Genomic DNA, 19,819 nt, shown 5'->3' with positions numbered 1-19,819 from the left:
TTGAAATTTTGCTTGTAAATCAATGTTTTTAAAAACAGCACTCCTGAAATAAAACTCAAGTTCCTCACAGCTGGCTGCATGTCTTTGATAACAGCAGCTAAAAAGAAAAAAGCCCTTTGTTGTATTGAAGTGCTCTCATTTCCTCTAAATTGCAGTAATTTGGGCAACTTGGCACTGACCAGATTAACTGCAGTACATTGGGATATACATCCACCTGCCCTCACCACATTTAATAAAATAACTTTACAGAGTTGCTCTTCTACCTACAAACTGCTGCTTTCTGTCTCCAGCCCAGGGTCAACACTGCTGGAAGAGCAGGAGTTTGGGAGCATGGCTCATGCCAGGATGGATTGAAGTGTGAGATTCATGACTCTTCAAGGTAAAGACTGCCTTTTGTGAGAATAAATGTCAATATTTATATGTTCAATGCATTTTCTAGCAGTTTAGCTTAAATCTCCCAGAATTAACCATGCCTCAGAATCTTGAATAAGCATCCTGAGTAACATGTAACCAAACACAAGTTGGATCTCAATAAATACCTTCACAGTGCCTTCACTGTGTCCCTGTAGGAAAGGCTGGTGGATAATAATGTCTGTAATTTGCAGTCAGAGACTAAATTAGAGGTAATGCCCATTTTGGGGAATTGAATTTAGATGTAAGACAATAGGTAGAATTAGATATGCTGCACACAAATATAGCTCTTAGCTCTGTTGAGGTGATAAAGAGATGCAATATTATCCAAGATAAGAACTAGGGAACTCTTGGGTTTTGGTCCCAGATTTTCCAGTACTCATAATTTTATCATTATTATTATTATTATTATTGTATTTAGCGTTTCCTAAAAGAAACGTCAGCTCTTCCAGTCATGTGAATTATTGCCATTAAAAAATGTTGTCCCTCTAGGCTGCAGAAGCAAGCTTAAAAGTGTGATTCAAGTGTCCCCTCAGTAATTAAGTAAAAAACCCAACAGAAATTAAAAATATTAGCATATTAAAAGAAGCAAAATAATATTTAGCATAATGGCTTTTAATCAAATCCCAGGGTTTGGAGAAGAAATGGCTGGGTTTTTTTTTAATACTTCAGTCTCCCAGACTGACAACAAAAACATTTGATTTTTTAATGATATATATAAGAGATACAACACCCTGGAATTATGTATAAAATGCAGAAAAGGTTATGGGATTGTAACTTGATAGTGTAAGTGATTTTTTGCATTTTTATGAATGCATAATGTATCATCACACTGTTTGTTTGTTACATATTCCTCCTTTGGCAAATGTGTATTGATTGTTGCTCTGACATATCCAGTTCAGTATAGACAGTGAGCATTTTGGAATTTCCCACCCATGATGGTAAAGAAATTAGACTGCTATTTTTCTTTAAGATGTGTTTTAGAGAAACACTTATTTCTGAAAAAAAAACCCAAACTAAAAAACAACCCACATACATTTTTCTTACTGAGTATAGTCATCATTTGACTCTGTGACTGACCCAGGAAGAGCATTATTGCTGAACTAAAATTGGGACATGTTGTAGAGAACGTCGGAAAGTACAGAACTTTGTTCTGTGAAAAAAAACCTCGTTTGGGAGACAGGAGACAGGGCTGAGAGCCCCAGAGCTGCGGGATGCCTGGAGCACTGGGTGGGATGTAGGGATTCCTGCTCCCAGTGAGAAGTGGGCATTAGGCAGAAAGGGAGAAATCCCACTGCCGTGGTATCACTGGTTTGGTTTGGGGTTTTTGGTTTGTTTTGGGTTTTTGGAGTTGGTTTGGTTTTATTCTTTGGTTTGGTTTTTGTTTGGTTTTTTTGGTTGTTTGGTTGGGTTTTTTTGTGTGTGTGTGTGTGGTTTTTTGTCGGGTTTTTTCATTTGTTTGCTTTGGTTTTGTGGGATTTGTTTGTTTGGGGTGTGTTTGTTGTTGTTCTGAAGGGGAAGGCAATGATCCCAGATGTGCAGAGCAGCTGTGCCAGGGGCCTCACCCCCCAGCTCTGCAGCCATCAGCCCTTCCCGGCGACACCAGCCCCACGCCGGAACACCACCAAACCTCAGACGTTTTCTTCCAGCAGCCCTGCTAAAGACGGTCTTAATATTTCTCCTTTTTTTAAATTATTTTTTTATTTAATGCTCATCTCAATTCTCAACGGGAGGAAACCACTGTGGTGCGGCACGCGCGAGACTCGGCACCCCGGAGCTGAGGCACAGCCCCGTGCCCCCTCCCGCCCCGCTCTCCAGAACCACAGCGTGCAAAAAACACGCGGGGAGCCGGGCTGGGACAACACGGGGCCCCGGGAGAAGCCGGGCTGGGACGATACGAAGCCCCGGGAGCCGCGCTGGGACAACACGGGGCCCCTGGAGCAGCCGGGACGAAGCCCCGGGAGCCGGGGCCAGGCCCCGACCCGCGCGCGGCCCTCAGACTCCCCCTGAGGCGGCACCAGAGGCCGCGGCTCCTGCGCTGCCTCAGGCGGCGACTCCGGCAGCTCCCTCAGCTCCGGCGGCTCCGGCTCCTCCTCCCGCCTCCTCCCCCCCCCGCCCCGGCGGCTTCCCAGGCTCCTCTCCGGGTAAACAGCGATGGCCGCCGAGGAAGGAGGTGGCGAGCCCCGTAACAACATGGGGAACCACCTCCAGCTGGTGCCCGGTAATGGCCGCGGCCGGCTGGGGGGGGAGGCGCTGGGCGGGAGGAGCCGGGGCCGTGAGGGGAATCGGGGGGAAAAGGGGCGGCCGGGAGGGAGTGCGGGGTTGCGGGTGAAGGGCTGCGACGTGGGGAGCGAGGCCTGACCTCCGGAGGGCCGGGAGGAGGAGCAGCATAGATAGACTTTGCCCAGGGAGGTTGCGGGGCTGTGAGAAACGGAGCCCCGGGGTGGTGGGCGGTGCTGTGCGGGCTGTGGCGGGGGGAGATGCAGTTTTCTGAGGGCCGGGGTGGGCACCTGGGCCGCTTGCAGCCCGCGTTTGAGTCCCTCGTTCCGTGGTGGCAGCTGGGGAGGTGAAATGCGGGGTCAGGGTTCCTACCATGGTAGGCAAAACGCAGACACTGTTATCTGTAAATCGGGTTTGCTCTGAAACCAAACAAAGCCTGAAGGAATTTCCTGAGGGAAACACCAGGTGCATGAGCACCTCTCTGTTCGGTGTCGTCTCCTCTGCTCCCCTCAGAGAGCCGGCATGGGAGGTGCTGTCTGTGCACAGGACCTGGGGGCAGGGCTGGTTCCACACACGGCCCAGGCTCCTGCACTGCTCCTCCTCAGTTTGTGGAATTTGTCCATCACGTACACCAGCAGGAATTCCTCCTGTGGATACCCATTGCATAACAACGGGCACTTTTTCTGATTTAGCATGTAATGCCTCTCCAAGCTGACAGGAGGTCACACAGTTTTGGAAGCAGCTCTTGCTAGACTGGAAAAAAACCCCATTATTTCAGAAGGAATGTGTAGAGGAGAACGTATCAGGACATTCTGCCTGAAACCTGTGTGACTGGGATATTCTTCAAGCATTTTGTGTCTGTATATGTAAAATATACAGGTTTTTTTCCTGAATATTTTAGGAAATGCAGCCTTAATATTTAGTACCTTGTTCCTATTAAAAAAAAAAATAAAATTCATATTTCTTCATTGCTGCACAAAGGTGTTCAAAGTAGATGAGCATCCAGGAATGCCTAACCTGCCACAAAGGAAATGTGAGTTTGTGCAGTGTGCCATTGGTGTTTCCCTTGTTTCGCTGTACTGGAGGTGTCATTTAAGAAAAATACGCCCAGTTCTGGGTGTAATTCATGCAGTTTCCTTTGCTTTCAGTCTCCTGTTCCTGTAGTGTAACCAAGGGGGCAGTGAAGGTGTTTTTTCACCGTTCACATGGTGCTGCTGCTGCAGTAAAATGAGTCATCGAGTCCCTGCCACCAGCAGGCAGCAGCAGCCCTGGCCCTTTCTGCCAAGAACCAGCAAAACTTTGCAGGCCACGGTTCTTTCTCATCAGTTGCTCTTAATTCCCTTTGTGCCCTGGGAAACAAGTGAAGCAGCCTCTCTCTAAAAGGCAATTAAAGCTGCTAATGATTGAGGTAGCTTGATGAATAATATGCAGTTCCTAACTGAATAAAATGGAAGAGAAATTTCATGGAGAAAAGGAATATTTTTAACTCTAGTTAGGAAGATGGTGTCGTATGGCTTTAAGTTCTGTAATTAGGTAAAACACCAACAAGAATCTAACCTCTTTTCTTGTGGTGCTGGATCATTTTTTCTTGCCCTCACTAGCTGCCCTTGCTGGGTTTGTGCCCGTGCTGGGGTTTGTCTGTGTGTGTGTTTGATAGACACAGAGGAGAGGCTGACAGAGGGAAGTGGTCTAGAATATCAGCAGGAGTTTTTGCACAGACCTTCAGCTTACTGCTTGGTGTGGGCCATTACAGTGTTCAGGTTTGTACTACTTCAAACACTGTGTTTGCCATCCTACAAGATACTAAGTTACCTGGCATCCTGGAGTACTGCTTGGAGGCATTTAGGATTGAAATAAAGAAATACTACTGGAGTGGAAATCGGAACTGACAGCATTTGTTTATTATTTTTGTCTGAGAAAGGTTGTTCTTTAGCCCTCCAAAAATAAATTGCCAGCTTTTGACCCTTTCTGTAGAATAGTGATTTAGCTGTAACTGCAAGAGAAATACATTTCACAAGTTTACAAATACAAAAGTTGCTTTCCTGTGAAAAGCCATAGCCTGGGAATATTCAGTGCATTCCTGTGGTTCTCTGATTTTTCTCATCATCTTGGTCTGTGCTGATTGATTCTGACACAATATTCTGTGTGTGTTCATTAGCAGAGAGCGAGGAAGAGGATGACAATGAAATGGAAGTTGAAGATCAAGATAGGAAAGAAACTGAAAAGCCAAATGTCATTAATTTTGATACCAGTTTGCCAACATCCCACGTGGTATGTTTATTATCCACTAAAATAAGTCTCGAGGAGGTTTGTGCCTCCTGTTGTAACATCCTTCAGCCAAAGACCTGCTTTTATTTTACCCTTGCAAACCACCCAACCCCCTTACGCTGCTTCTTTCCCATTTTCAGTATTTAGGTTCTGATATGGAGGAGTTTCATGGGAGAACAGTGCACGATGATGACAGCTGCCAGGTGATCCCAGTGCTGCCCCACGTGATGGTGATGCTGATCCCTGGACAGACCTTGCCTCTGCAGCTCTTCCGCCCTCAAGAGGTTAGCATGGTGCGGAATTTAATTCAGAAAGACAGAACCTTTGCTGTTCTTGCATACAGGTAAAATACACGAGTGGGCTTGGCTGATGGTATGCAGCATGTGTTTTTAGTGCAGTTTCTTGGAATACTAAAGCAAAAGCAGATGGTTGCACCAGTTCTGGGGTGAATAACATGCAGCGTGGTTTGGAGTTGTTGGACAAAAATTGTCTTGCAATAAGTACTGAGAAGGTTTTCCTGTTGTGTTGGGGAGCTGCATGGCAGTACCAGGGCTTTGTGTAGAAGGACAGTGCTGTTCTGCTTTTTAGGTTGAGCAGCCTTGTGATTCAGTAACTGAACACACTGCACTCTCTTGCTTAAATGATAATGCATGATCTAAAATGTAAAAATTAAAGTCTTTTTGAGACTGTATTGCTGTGAAGGTGTATTTACTTGGTTTGTGTATAAATTAACCAGCACAGACATATTACAGTTGAGAGACTGGAAATGATAGAAAACCAGGAAAGATAAAGGATACTCTGTGCTGAAAGAAGTTGAGAATGTTCCTTCCTCTTCCTTCAGTTTACTCAACCAACCAAAAAATCAGAAATTACTTTTAAAATGGGAGAATTAGTTGAAGTTATTTTACCAAATTCACTGTTCTGATCAGACTGATCATGTACAGTCAGTGCAGGGAGACCAACTTGTGAAATGTGGGTGAATGATGCTCTTTGGGGTATGTAACCTTTTTAATTCTGTTACTTTTAGCAATGTACGTGAAAGGGAAGCACATTTTGGGACAACAGCAGAAATTTATGCCTACAGAGAGGAGCAGGAATATGGAATTGAAACAGTCAAAGTGAAAGCAATAGGAAGACAGAGGTTCAAGGTGCTTGAAATAAGAACCCAGTCAGATGGGTAAGAAAATCATGTGTTTAATTTAATGTACTGCAAATGATGTTTTCACCAAAACATTTACATTTTACTGCAGGTGCACCTGCCCTTTCAGTCACACCACTGACTAATTAGTGTAGATACTAACTGAATGCTTGATCAGTAGTTTCTCTGGTTATTAAGGACTTCTGACATTTCCTCTGCCAAGACTCCTGTTCCAGTTGTTACTAACTTTTTACTAAAATTGTCTGAAGAATATCCACGTATAGTTTGATTTGATGTTCATGAGAGAACATCTGTCAAAATGATTTTCTTTATGAAAATTGAGGAAAAAGATCTTGATTTGCCTGCATTGTAAGTTCTAAAGCTTTATTTCAAAATCTCTCACATCCCTGTGTCAAACCAGATGTCAACTGAGAGGGTACAATATGAAGTGTGTGCCTGCTGCTGCATTGTGAAAAGCCTTCCTGGTAGCAACCAGGTTCCATTCCTTTGCCAAAATATAACTTTTTTATCCTGGAAGGAGACTTTTCTAGAGCAGGTCTGCACTGGATGTGTTCCACTTCATCACTTTGATGTGCAGTTGTAGTTCTGAACTGCTGCAGGCGAGGGGCTGACACTACAGCTAATAACAATGTACTTGTTTATTTTTGGACTTTGAGCAATCTTCAGCTACTGAGCCTCAGCAGCAGGCAGGAGGATTCAGCTGCATGATTCAGATACAGAGGACAGTAACTGTGCCCAGAGGGGTGGTGGTCATGAGAAGCTGCCCTGGAAAGGGGGGGGCTGGAGTCTGGCTCTCATGCTGGAGAATGCAGGTTGCTTTTCTCATTTGATTTTCTCTTAGTAAAACATAAAAGCAGACTGAAATTTCTGGATGAATATTTGAAAAGGAAAATAGGTTCTTGCTTTTTGCTCACTACAAGCAGACTTGTTTTCAGTTTCTCAAATGCTAAATGTTGTTTATTTTAACCATTGCCACAGCTCAGTACATCCTTCAGCCAGTCTTACCTCTTCCTTTCTGACCACTCACTGATACTTCACTGACAGGAATGTGCTACCTCTCCTGTTACTGCTTGGCAATTCTTTTCATGTCTTGCCAGTCAGACTCAAATCTCTACATTTACAGCTAATATTCTGTATTCTGCTATTGGTCAGTATAGTGGCATTGCTTTAGATAGAGACCTAAAAACACTTTTTTCAGCTGCAGGTCATGAGTTTAAGAATACACTTGCTGCTTGCTATTTCTCACTATCTCACATTTGGTTACAGATAATATTCCAAATTTTACAGCTTAGAAAAACCATTGCTTGAACTGAAGGTGGCAGTGCTGGGACAACTACAGCAGCAGCAGCAGCATTGTTACTGAGAATTCAGTATCCAGAAGCAGTTCAGCTGTACTGGAAATTTTTTATGACATACATCTTAATAGTTCAGGATTTCTGATGCATAATCCTATTTAAAATGTGGAGTCCTTCCTGATAGACACTGCTCTTAGACATAATTATAGCTGGACTCTTTGCAGAATTGGTGACCTGGTTGTTGCTGGGGCAGTAGAAGATGATCAGTCTGTATCCTGTTTCTGCTGATTTGAGCTCTAGCTCAGCACAGAAGCTTTTATGGTTTGAAGATAGCAAACTGCATTTCAGCTCGAATTCATTTCTGAGGGGTTGCTATGTAATAGCTGACTGTTACTTTAAACCAAAAGTAACTTGAGGAGACAGAAATATAAAAATACAGTACTCAAATGGTTGAATATTCTGCTGTGTTGCCACTACGAGGCTGTCTTTAGTTCTTTCTGCCACAAACCAAGATACCTGGTGCTCTAGAATACAAAGACATCAAATTTTATCACATGGAAATGGTAGCTAACTGTGAGAGGGAAAGAAAAAGCCAGCAAATAAACTTTGGCTGTTACCTTGTAGAATTCTGCATGCCAGTGCAAAAAATATTTGTTAGGTAGCTAATTCTTGTGTTTAAAGGAAAACCTGAGGTGGCTTCTGCCTCAGTTTAGAAGGACCAAAGTTCAGCACAGTGGCATCAATAATTTTTCCAAGTGGCTGAGATAAAACTGTGTTGTAAAATAGTTTATGCTTGCCTTGCTACTGATGTGCTGGTGTTCCCTGAGGTAATTTGATGTACAGCTCCTAAAATCTGATGAAATGGATTTCTGTTTCAGTTCTGTGGTACTGTTTGCTGATCAGTCTGTTACACAAGCCTGTGGTTTTATTAGCGGTAAAATAATTTTTTTAAGCCTGTGTCTGCATATCTGGTTTTTGGGGTTTTTTCTCCTCTTTTATCAGAATCCAGCAGGCTAAAGTACAGATCCTTCCTGAGAGAGTGCTGCCTTCAACCATGTCAGCAGTCCAGCTCCAGTCTCTCAGCCGGTGCCACATCTTCCCCTCTCCCAAACCCACTTGGCAGGACCGAGCTCTACACCAGTGGTGGCAGAAATATCAAAAGGTTGGAAGCTACTGGTGGCTTTCTTGCTGGGTTTGGGTGTTTTGTTTTGTTTTGTTGGGTTTGTTCTGTTTGTTTGAGGGGCGTGGGTTTCTTTTTTTGGTTTTTGTAATTGTGGTGGTATGTTGGAAATCAAGATGAAATTCCATCTGCTCATCTTGAGAGGAGAATGCACAGCTGGGGTGCTGGATGCCAGCCTCCTGCCTTTGTGTGAAAGTTTATCAGCTATTGACAAAGGGGAAATAAATTATATTATGAGTTCTCTATGGTTTTAATCATAGTATTATTAGATTAATATTACATAAGAGTTAATGTAGTATCACTGTTTTTACATAATCTAAACAGCTTGGAGGGAGTGCTGGTTGGTAAAGCTTGTAGGTGGTGAAGTGTTGATGGAGAAAAAACCAGTAAGTTTATAGGATTTTATTTCTAGACAGGTCAAAGAAGCACCTTGACTTTTACTGATACTGCTTTGGCAATAGAAATATTGGCAGTCAGTGTTGACAGTGCCACTGTTCTTGCCTTGTACTTGTGTTAATGGCTTGGTTAAATGTGACTATTTCTTTGTAACTGTTTGAGCTAGAAGAGGTTTTTAAAGAGCAGAGGTGGGTTAGAGGTAACTTCAGTGATAAAACAGAAGACCTGTGCATGTCTTTGTTTGGAGCTATGGTTCTGTTTGCTGGTTTTGCTTTAAAAGCTGCATCAGTTAAAGGATTAACTTCTGTACCAGCAGTTACTTGTTTACAGAAAACATGGATCTGCTTTTCTAATAAATGCAGACTTAATGCTTCTTCAGAGGCCTTCCAGGTCTTTATATACTTTGCTATGATTTAAAGCAAAACAAAACAAACCAAAAACCCCAGTCACCAGTAGAGGAGAAATAATCACTAAGATGTTCCTATTGCCATTAGGGAATTAAGTTCTACTTTTGCTTCACAGGCACAAATTCTCTCTTGGCTTGTGTTCAGTGTTTTTGCATCACTGCAGCTGTGGCAGTACTTGGAATCAGGGGGGAATTCACACTAAAATTGTAGGGCAGGATTTTCAAGAGTCCAGAGCAGCTGATGCCAGGCCTAAGCTACAAACTTCTGCATTGCTTGAGGGAATAATAAGGTGTGATTTGTGCTGGAGACAGCTGTGCTGCTTAAAAGGTGCTAAAAGCTGCATTTATACAACCAAATGTGCACTTTCACTGCCATGTAGCATTTTCCTTCAGGAGCCTGCAATGAGATGTACTGTCAAAAGGATCAAATTGGACAAGATAAATTCTGTTCCCATGCTAAGCACCATGGTGTTGTGTAGTACTGGCAGAGTTCCACCAGCATAAGCCTCTCAAGTGTAAACCTGACTTGTCCTCAGGCTTTTCAAAGACCAAATATTAGCAGTGAGCAAGTGCACAGGAAGTTAAAGGGACAAGGGTGAGCACTGAGGTCAGTAGGAGAGGATGGGGTGAAACAGGGCAACCTGGCACTTTTGAAAAACCTCCAAAACTGTAATAAAGCTGTTCAATAGTTTTGCAGTAGGCTGGCTCAAGCATTCATGTTCAGTCAGCACTTCTGAAAATTATTTCCTTAAAAAACAGAGACCAGAATGAGAGTGGGTAGCAATATGCAATTGAACATCAAGGCTGCCCAGCTTTTCTTAACCAATGATTGTTGTGCTGTGAGAGAGCATCCTCTGAAACTCCTGACTTGCATGGTGCCATTTTTAGTAATGTCATTAACAGATGGGTTTTCCCTTTAGAAATATCATCATATATCACACAGAAGTGGTTTGGAAGCTTCACACTGCAGTACTGGTTGTGATGGTGATAATTTGTTGTGTCTTTAAATAATCAGGTGTTTCTCCTCTGTTTTATTTGTTTGAACAAGAACTCTCCTTAAAATCTGCTCATGTTAAAGAATACATATTTGTGGTTTTCATTTTAGAGGAAGTTCCACTGTGCAAGTTTGACATCTTGGCCTCCCTGGCTCTACTCTCTGTATGATGCTGTAAGTTCACCCTGGGTAGCACCAAGTCCTCTACAGTTATTTTGTACATTTCAGTATAGAATTACTGGGTAATGCAAAAGCTATATTTAATTTTGTTGGCTTATATGTGACCCTTTGAAGAAGTGCATAGTTTTTGGGTTGCTGTTAAAAGAGCAGGAAGAGCTTCCCCCTCTGTGTAGTTGTTCTCTCACGCTGGAGCATGTCTGGGCTAGATAAGGGGTTCAGGACCCTGCTGTGTGTCAAGAACTCCATCTTCTGTCCCACAAGCTCTTGTTTGCACAGCTCTAGAATTTGAAGAGCTGGCTCCTTATCTCAAAACCACAACCACCTTGGGCCATTGGTTCACCTTGGCCCACTTCCCATCCCTGGTTTGCTCTTAGTTTAAAGGACATAGATTCAAAATGAGTCAGTAGTTCTTTTAAGAGCTGATGTCCCCCTAGGGAAAATAGCTTACTCTACACTTTGCTTTCCTTTTTTTTTTTTTTTTTTTTTCCTAAGAAAACAGAAATACCTATGTATTTAAATTAGGCTTTTCTTCTAACAAAAGGAAACCTTGATGGAAAGAGTCAAGAGGCAGCTACATGAATGGGATGAAAATCTTAAGGATGAATCTCTTCCAGCAAACCCAATAGGTATGATGTTGTTGGGCTTATTACTCAAATTTGGTCTTGTGTGTTTTTAAAAATTCCTGAGAGGGCAAGATAATGACTTTTCTTGGCAGTCCAGCTCTCAGTTCTCTGATTTTCAGCTTAGCAAGGTTTCTGTTAAATTAAAGAATGACTGCAGTAAAGTCACTACCTTGTGTTTGTGCCATTTAATACCTGAGTGAAGTTGCTTCTTGAGAATTTACTATTATATTTATTAAAACCCCTTTTAATAAAAGCCTGTCCTCTTGACTGAAATATTTTTTAAATATCTATTTTTTGGTCTTTGTTCAAATGTGGAAAAAAAGACATCCAGAAGGGAGTGTATATGCAGTATGTCTTTTTCCTTCTCCCCACAGAATAGTGAAGAATTCTTTCTTAGTCCTGATGTGGGTAACAGACCTTGGTTACACTTTACAAGGGAGGTGTCTGCATGTTTGGGGGTCTCTTTCATTTTTCCTTCTCTCACAAAAGGCCATCTTTCTTTTTGCAAAGGAAATGCAAGCATAAAGGTGGTTGGAAAATTTAGTAATTCACTGTCAAAGTGGAAGTTGGTTTCAGACTCCAAGTTTTAGAGTTCTGGTGTCAGAGTAGATCCCAGCATTGTTCTCCAGCATTCCTGATCTTCCAGTGTGGATTGACAAATACCTTAGGAGAGGATGGATGGGCAGAAGGATGACCTCTAAAAGTCTACTTTAAACCCAAGTTTTAGCACTCTTAGCTGTAACTGAGTAGAAGTAGTGGCTTCTGGTGCTCTCTGGAATTCTAAGGGGCCTGGTGCTTTCCCATTCCCAGATTTCTCTTACAGAGTTGCTGCCTGCCTGCCCATTGACGACGCATTGCGGATCCAGCTGCTGAAAATTGGAAGTGCTGTTCAGAGGCTCAGGTGTGAGTTGGATATTATGAACAAAGTGAGTCCTTTTGCTTTCCTTGCCATCCACTTGGTGTCACTAAAAAAATCTGTGACACTGTTACAATCTGTAACAAAAAGGGGGACGTTTTCAAATCACACTGAATGAATTGGGGTGTTATTTTATTTCCTCCTTCCCCTTTTTAAGTTTAGTCAAGAAAGAAAATGCTCCCTCTCCATACTATGTGATTTTCAACAAGCAAGAAACATACAACACTATTTACTTTTGTTAGAAATGCTATGCCAACAATTCCTAGCAATTTTTTAGCCAAGAGGTGGTGCTGGAAGCCCAGTGTTGTACAGAACCATCTTGCAGACATCATAACCATATTGCCAGGATGCCATCAAGCAGTGTTCTGCCCTGAAAATTTGAGAATTTTGTAATGAAATAGCCATTTTTGTGTTTTGTCACTCTGCTGACCTTTGTTTTTGTTTTTAAGTGTACATCTCTGTGTTGTAAGCAATGCCAAGACACAGAAATAACGACCAAGAATGAAATATTCAGGTGAGTTTATTGCTCTCAGTCTCTGGGAACTTGTTGATCAGAAACAACAAAGCAGATGAAGCTGGGTAAGAACTATTGTGTTTTCCACAGTTCCAATAAAATTTAAGTAAATCTTTGTAGGAAATTTTCTTTATAAAAACAGATTATTTGAGCTTTCCAAGAAGTTTGTAAATCTGAACATCACCATGTATATTGTAATGGCAATGGGAAGGTTAAAAGATGTCTTGGCAAAGCAAGACTTGTCAGTTCTCCTTCAGCAATGTGATCAGGAGCTGACATGGGAATTAAATGCCATTTTTTGTTTTCTAATCAGATTAGGGGTTCCAGAAGCCATGATTCCTGCTGTGTTGGTATGATTTACTTAGCAGCAGAATGATGAGAAGTTAGAGTAATGAATGCCACTCTTCTTTACTTCTAAAGTTAGATGCAAGCATAGCAATATAGAGTTGGTTGGGTTTATTGGGAGCTGCTGTTCAAAGCCACCAGTAAAAGAAATTATGAGTCTGTCATCTGCTTTTTCTTATACTGAGCTTGTAGGTTTTTGAGGAAAAGATCCTTTGAGGAAAAGCTGCCTTTGTTGAGAATGTTTGCATGGCATCCTCCTCACTGTCCTCTACCTGTCCCCTCTAACAGCCAGCTGGGTGAGGTTCCTCTGAATGCAGGAGAATTTCAACCCTTCCTTGCAGTATTATCTTCAAAAATACATTTTCTGAAGCAGGGATTTAAATTTCTGTTACCTACATGTTGTGTCAGTGAGGAATGCATCAGATTTATTACACTGAACACCTAATTTTTTTCTATTATACAAAAATTTGGCAATGATACTTTACAGTGGCATCTATTTCCTTTTTTAAGAATAGAATGAAAGGAACTTTTTGGGTTTTTTTCCTCTACCACTTCAAGTGGTCCTTTTGCTGTGGAAAGTGCTTTGAAGCATGGCTGGCAGTGTCTCCTCTGTTTCCATTTGACTGTGTTTGGGTTTGTTTCTTCCTGGACCTCTGACAAAACTGTTACCTGTCTGCTGTAGCTTATCCTTGTGTGGCCCCATGGCAGCATATGTGAATCCTCATGGATACATCCATGAAACCCTAACTGTGTATAAAGCCTGCAACTTGAGTCTCAGTGGACGACCATCTACAGAGCACACCTGGTTTCCTGGGTAAGCATGGTTTAAAAAAAATATTAATAAATTCCAGAAATTTGCTTGTAATTGTGTTCCTGGGACAGCAGAAGAGCAAATACAGGATTTCTGAAATGTAGGTGGTCATTTCACTCATGTGAAAAACAGGAGAGTAAGTTTAGACTTTTTCAAAATACAGATTAAAATAGAAAATTTAGATAGTTTTAAGAATTTCTCTGGAATTTTTTTAATATGTAAAATTCTCAATTTTTTAAAATATATTCTAGAATCTGAGAGGTATAGAGAGGATACTGATTGTCTGAGGGCTTCATTGGGCACAGGTTTGTGTAACTCACATAAGCAGATTTCTTTGATCATGAAATAGTTACTGCACCAAAATACTTCTTACACGTGAAAACTGAATAAATATTAAATCAATTCATAATTACTAACAATGTAGTAATTTGATTACCTTTTATATTTATTTGTTACTGTGAAAAAGTAGCAGAATTAGCTGTCACAATATAAAAGTTTGCCTAATAATGAAGGATCTTGCATCAAAATGTCACTCTTCTCACAGCTTAAATTTAACTTTTTTTGCTAGATAAGCATTCTTCCAGGCACTTACTCAAAGTTTTGAACATTTAACTCTTAAAAATAGCTGAGATGTCAAACTGTTTCAATTCTAATTTCACAAAACTAGTTTTTAAATGTATTTTCACTAAATTGCTTTTCTCTGTGGTCCTTCCTGTATCCCAGAGTGTCAGGGATCATTCTGACTCTTCTGAATTGCTCTTCTGCAGCAAGGAGCTGCTGCAGCTGGAGTTCTTGGCTCATGCATGGAGATGTTTGCTCCTGCACTGTCTCACTCTGATCCAGTTTTATTTGTGGATGATCTTGTAGCACTGTGTGACTTCTGGGAGGGTTTGTGCTCCATCTGTCACAAGACACATTCCTTAAGGGTCTCTGAAGAAAACTTGTGACTTATAAAACCCGAAGTTAAATTTTCTCATCCTTGCATGTTTTCTTAGCTCTTTTCTTCCATGAGGGTTTTGAAATATTCATGTTCTGCCTTTTAAAGCTGTAAAATCAAAAGCCTTGCTCTGGAACCTGCAATTTCCTGTTATCTAGGAGCACTTTTATGGCTGCTAAGTCACTTACCCTCCAAGAAACATTTCCTGATTCCTCTTAAAATCATGCATCTCATCATACTGCACTGGCAAAACCCTTTAGTGGTTTTTTCTACTTGAATGCTGGGCAGAATTCTCTGGAAATCCAGCTTGGGACCAGTATCCCCTTCTGTCCTCAGGAGTGAGCTGTGTGAAAATATTTTCACTATGACTTTGCATCCAACTTGTGTTTCATTTTTGGTAGGTATGCCTGGACTATTGCCCAGTGCAGAATCTGTGGGAACCATATGGGATGGAAGTTCACAGCTACCAAAAAGGAGATGTCACCTCAGAAGTTCTGGGGACTGACCAGGTCTGCTCTCCTGCCTCGGATTCCAGAAGCAGAGGATGACTCAGGCCAGGATAGAACACCCCTGCTCTGCCTGTGATCCAGTCACCTGCTCTGGAGGTGAACAGGCACTAGGCTGTCTCTTAGATGCATCTGCTCAGTTCTGCTTCTGATGCTTACTTAAACTTAAAAGGCCCAGAACCCACCCCACACACACAGAACCCAGCCAAGCAGGCTCACTGCATCTGGGTTTGGTGTGCAGCCACATCCCTGTCCTTGCAGATGCACTGAGAACTGAAGGGTGAATCTTTAAAATGCCAGCTGGGGAGAGGAGGTGGCATGAGACACCAAGGAATGGATCTGATCCATCTGGGCAGGCTTGAGACTGAACTTTCTCCCTTTCTATAATTTCAGAAGATGTTTTATTGCTATCAACTTGCAGTGAAAGAAGGTGGGGGAAAACTAAAATTAGAAATACACGGAGTGTAATTTATGCAATGTACTGATGGTGGTGAGATACCAGTTACCTGCTGCAGAGTATTTCCCATGATATACTTAGAAGTGTTCTTGCTGAGAATCCCTGCTTCTGACTGTGGAATACTGCAGATTTTGTGCTCTTGCTGTTTCTCAGATAGCACCAACCATGGAAGAGAGTAGGACTGATGGCTCTTTTCTGGCAGGGCCTTGGCCACATCAGTGGTGAAAGCAGGAGCTGCCTGCAGGGGAACAGGCACATTCCTCTGGAAGGAACCCATGTGAAGTATTTGGTCCTCACAAGTTACTCCATTTATTTAGTCTCTTTGACTTTAAAAGTCTTGAATTATAACTTATTTATACAAAACACAGAGGTCAGTACCAGAACATAAGCTACACTGTCATTTATTGTTGAATGTGCTAATGCTTACTTTTCAGAACTATTTCTGTGGAGATGAGTTTGCCACCATCCACGTGCAGGGGCTGGGAAGAGCCCCCTCAGTACACAGTGTGGGAGATCTTTCAGCAGCATTTATTTTGACAAGGGACACAACATATCTTCAATGATTTTATTTTTTCCATTTTCATGTTGTAAAGTAACATCTCACATCATCACCCTTACCTTACAAAGAGAGGAGGTTTCTAAATAAAACAGCAACAACAGGCAGTGCTTTTCTTGGGCACTGTGCTCAGGAGTTGGGTGCCAAAACTGAGCAGCTTTTGCCACTGATTATTGGGGTTTGTTTGGTGATGGAAACTGGAGATGCCTTCAGTCTGTTTGTGTACATAAACTCCTGGTTTTGTTTTGAAGCTTTATCATTCACTTCATTTCTCCACAGCAGATCTTTTGGGAGCTTGCACTGTTAGGTAGGACACAAAACTACTGAAGATTTCAGACATCAGCCACTACTTGCTGGCTCTCTGGTGTCCCTACAGCAAATGTTTGTAGCCAGCAGAGGTGACCCCAGTGATGGGGATTTGGACCCAGTGGGACAGGCAGTGGGTGTGAGGGGGGCTGTGACAGGGCAGTGGGAAAGGGACTGGGATGTGCAGAGCTGCTGGAGGCTGTTGGGCTGTGGGGGGTGGATTGGGCTGAGTGTGTAGAAACAAATGATTGTGCCACTCAGGTTCAGTTCTCTGAAGGCCTCTACCTCTGTGCTCCTCTGGTAACCTTTGTTCTCTCCACAGACATCTTTAATTTTGTGTGCAGTGCTCTGATGTGGCAGTGAGCTGGAATAGCAATATTCCTTTGAATCCCACTCTGAACAAATCAGGGGTGAAGGAGGGCTCCTTTCCTTCAAGTAAACATTCTGGGTTTGGTTGTGTTTCTCTCATCAGCTTTCAGAAGGCTGACGTGAGAACACTGGTGTGAGAGACTGTGAAACCTCTGGACTTGCATCACCACTGGAATCCCACTGAGCTTCCCCTGCACACACGTGTGCACACACCATACACGTGTGCACACACAGACACACAGGGCTTAGCTCTAGGCTTGGTTTATGGCTTCCCCTCAAAGCTACCCAGCAGCTCTTGTTCCCATTGCCCTCAGTGGGGTTTGTGGGTGACACCAAGTGTTCAGTGCTTTAAAGTCCCTTCTCCTGCCACTGGATGGAAGTGTTGGCTCTGGTGAGTGAGGTTTTCAGAATTACTCTTTTCTCAGCTATTTAGTGAACTCCGTAAGGTCTTTGGGTTTTTGGGCAAGTCTTATCCTGCCTCAACTAAAACCAGCATCATGTTGGCCATGTATGAATCCAAAAATAGGCTGATTTGGGGGAGTGTGTGTATATAGTCAGATGTAAACTTATATAATTAAGTGAGATAAGTCAGGAGTAAATTTAGCACTGATTTTATTGTTGGTGATGCTGTTCCATCTGTCTTGCCTCCTGTGAAATGTTCACTCTTTGGAAATCCGTGGCACTTTCCAGGTTGAAGACCGGTGGGATTCAGGCTGCCAGGAAGGGGCTGAACCCTGCTGTGGTGAAGCTGCCATGAGGTGCTGCACAGCACCTGCCTAGGGCTGGTTCTGTACAGTGAGCACCATTTTCTATGCTTCTTTTCTCCTTTTTGGAGAGAAAATTTGGGATTGTGGAAGATTATTATTGACAAATGTGGACATTGTATGTTTTGGAGAGCTTAATGCAAAGGAAATGACATTTGATGATAATTACTTGTATCTTTACTACATTCTGTGGTTTATGTGGAGCTTTGTGCATTAATTGATACAATTGGTCTGCTGGCTGCTCCCAGTTTCCTCTTCTCTCCCCCCATAGTCCCTGCCTGTTCTGAGGTGACAGGAGGTGGGCAGTCACAGGTCACAGGGGTCTGGTGGGGACAGGAGAGGGACTGCATCCAGGGAGCACAGAGCTGCTCATTCCCAAGCTGTTGTTGCAGAAAGGTGTCACACAATCAGAGCCTCTGATCCTGCAAGGTTTCATATCTTCTAGGTTAGTTTTAATGATGAGGGAGAATCACATAGGACACTTGCACACTTGGTCTGAAACATGTTCAGCCACTCTGCTATTTGGTTTTTAATACTGGTTTTTTTTGGTGGTTTTTGTTTTTGTTTTGTTTTTTTTTTGTATGTGCTGAAATTAATTTTGTTCCTGTTTGTTTTTTTTTTTTTTTTTTTTTTCCACATTTGTTTAATTGCTCTGTAAAAGATGTGGAAAAGGTACCCTCTTCTCTGCTCTAACTCTTCCTCTGTCTGTCTTTGGAGACAACTTTTCAGAAAACTGTTGTTGCTTGCAAACATTTGCAAAGGATAAAATCAAATTTGTTTCAAAACTGATGTTTGAGGGTTTTTTGCTGATTGTTGGGATGGGAAGAAGGAAAACAATGGGGTTTACCTTGTGTGTAAAACTGGTTAGCTTCAAAAAACTCAGGAAAAAGGGTTTCAGCTTCAGAGACTGCGGAGGATCAAGGGGGATACAAACAGCTTCCCAACCCCCTGCTCCTTGCAGTGAACACTTTGTCTGCCTGTACAACACCCGAGTGAGGCTCAGGACGGGGACTTCAGACAACAGCAGGTGGTGAGCAGAGTAGAATTTCAGACCCTTATGGAGCTCTTGTCTTACAAAGAATTACCAAAAATGTCGAAGCTTGAGCTCCCTGTGCTCTGCCCACCCCAGCAGGAGGGACACCCCCCAGCAGCACCCTGAGGTAAGGACACCCCCTCCCCAACACCCTGAGGTAAGGACACCCCCTCCCCAGCAGGTTGTGAGGAACAGGCATCGTTACACCAGTCACGTCCCAGCCTTCTGCCGGACTTGTGGATTTATGGAATGCTGTAAGAACAGGCACCCACCTGGAGGTAAGGCAGCTGGAGCTGTTGTCCTGAGTGGGGCACCCACAGAGGAGGGGTCTGAGGGAGTCTGTGCCCTGACCTGAGCCAGCACCCTCCTGGGAGCAGAGACTTCACCTGGGCTGATGGCCCCTGGCTCCAGGCAGCCATGGCTTGTGCAGCCTTCCTTCCTGTAGCCACCCTGCTGCCTCTGAGCTGCATAAACTCTGTGTCAGTGTAGGGTGTTGTATAGAGAGAGTGGAGAGTAAGGTGTAGTGTGTGGGTGTATCTATACACCCCACAATACACACAGGATACAAAAATTGAGGCTGTTACTTGGGTTTCTCCACTGTGTGCCCCATGCACACCATGAGTGTGGCTACAGGGCCCCAAAGCACTGTACACACCCATACAGTGTGAGAGAGAGTGTGTGTGTGAGTGTGTGTGCGTGTGCAGGGAGAGCACCGCTGACAGGAGAGATGTGTAATAGGTGTAAATACAGACTATAAATATATACCATGGGAACATACATTTAATATGTACATAAATATATACCCCACCCCCCCCTCCCTTTAGGACCCCTGGCTATAATGTGTGTGTATCAGTGCAGAGCTGTACAGATACAGTCTCAGTCCTAACTCCATAGGGGGGTGTAGGGACAGAAATAAAAACCAAACCAAGCCAGTCCCAGGATGTGTCTGTTCTAAACATGAATAACTGTGTGTGAGTGTCTGTAACTGTGAGTGTCTGTCTGTCCAGGACACTCTGTGTGTCTGTCTGTCTGTCCAGGACAGCGTGTGTGTTCTGGACACTGTGTGTGTGTGTGTGTCCATGTGTCTGTCCAGGATACTCTGTCTGTCTGTGTGTCTGTCGGTCCAGGACACTACGTGTGTGTTTGTGTGTGTATGTGTGTCTGTCCAGGACA

General features: G+C 43.0%; 1 protein-coding gene across 3 annotated transcripts in view; it reads left to right on the top strand.

The window, feature by feature from the left end:
* CRBN (cereblon) overlaps positions 1 to 18,398 on the top strand; it is a 39,458-nt gene extending 21,060 nt beyond the window's left edge. The window contains exons 7-17 of one of the 3 annotated variants that reach the window (XM_071756357.1): positions 291 to 379; positions 4,790 to 4,902; positions 5,040 to 5,242; positions 5,927 to 6,076; positions 8,356 to 8,515; positions 10,441 to 10,503; positions 11,051 to 11,135; positions 11,943 to 12,058; positions 12,498 to 12,562; positions 13,590 to 13,721; positions 15,057 to 18,398. In XM_071756357.1, the coding sequence (XP_071612458.1) occupies positions 367 to 379; positions 4,790 to 4,902; positions 5,040 to 5,242; positions 5,927 to 6,076; positions 8,356 to 8,515; positions 10,441 to 10,503; positions 11,051 to 11,135; positions 11,943 to 12,058; positions 12,498 to 12,562; positions 13,590 to 13,721; positions 15,057 to 15,240 (1,284 nt within the window). In that variant the 5' untranslated portion in view covers positions 291 to 366 and the 3' untranslated portion in view covers positions 15,241 to 18,398. Of the gene's footprint in view, positions 1 to 290; positions 380 to 2,482; positions 2,633 to 4,789; positions 4,903 to 5,039; positions 5,243 to 5,926; positions 6,077 to 8,355; positions 8,516 to 10,440; positions 10,504 to 11,050; positions 11,136 to 11,942; positions 12,059 to 12,497; positions 12,563 to 13,589; positions 13,722 to 15,056 lie in introns of those variants that run through there. The other 2 variants (XM_071756355.1, XM_071756356.1) reach the window with 2 other exon arrangements.
* Positions 18,399 to 19,819: the final 1,421 nt, after the last annotated feature.

This window comes from Heliangelus exortis, chromosome 12, assembly GCF_036169615.1.
Source record: "Heliangelus exortis chromosome 12, bHelExo1.hap1, whole genome shotgun sequence".
NCBI lineage: Eukaryota > Metazoa > Chordata > Aves > Apodiformes > Trochilidae > Heliangelus > Heliangelus exortis.
The sequence above is the reverse complement of the archived record's forward strand: the minus strand, read 5'-3'. Positions and strand labels throughout refer to the sequence as shown.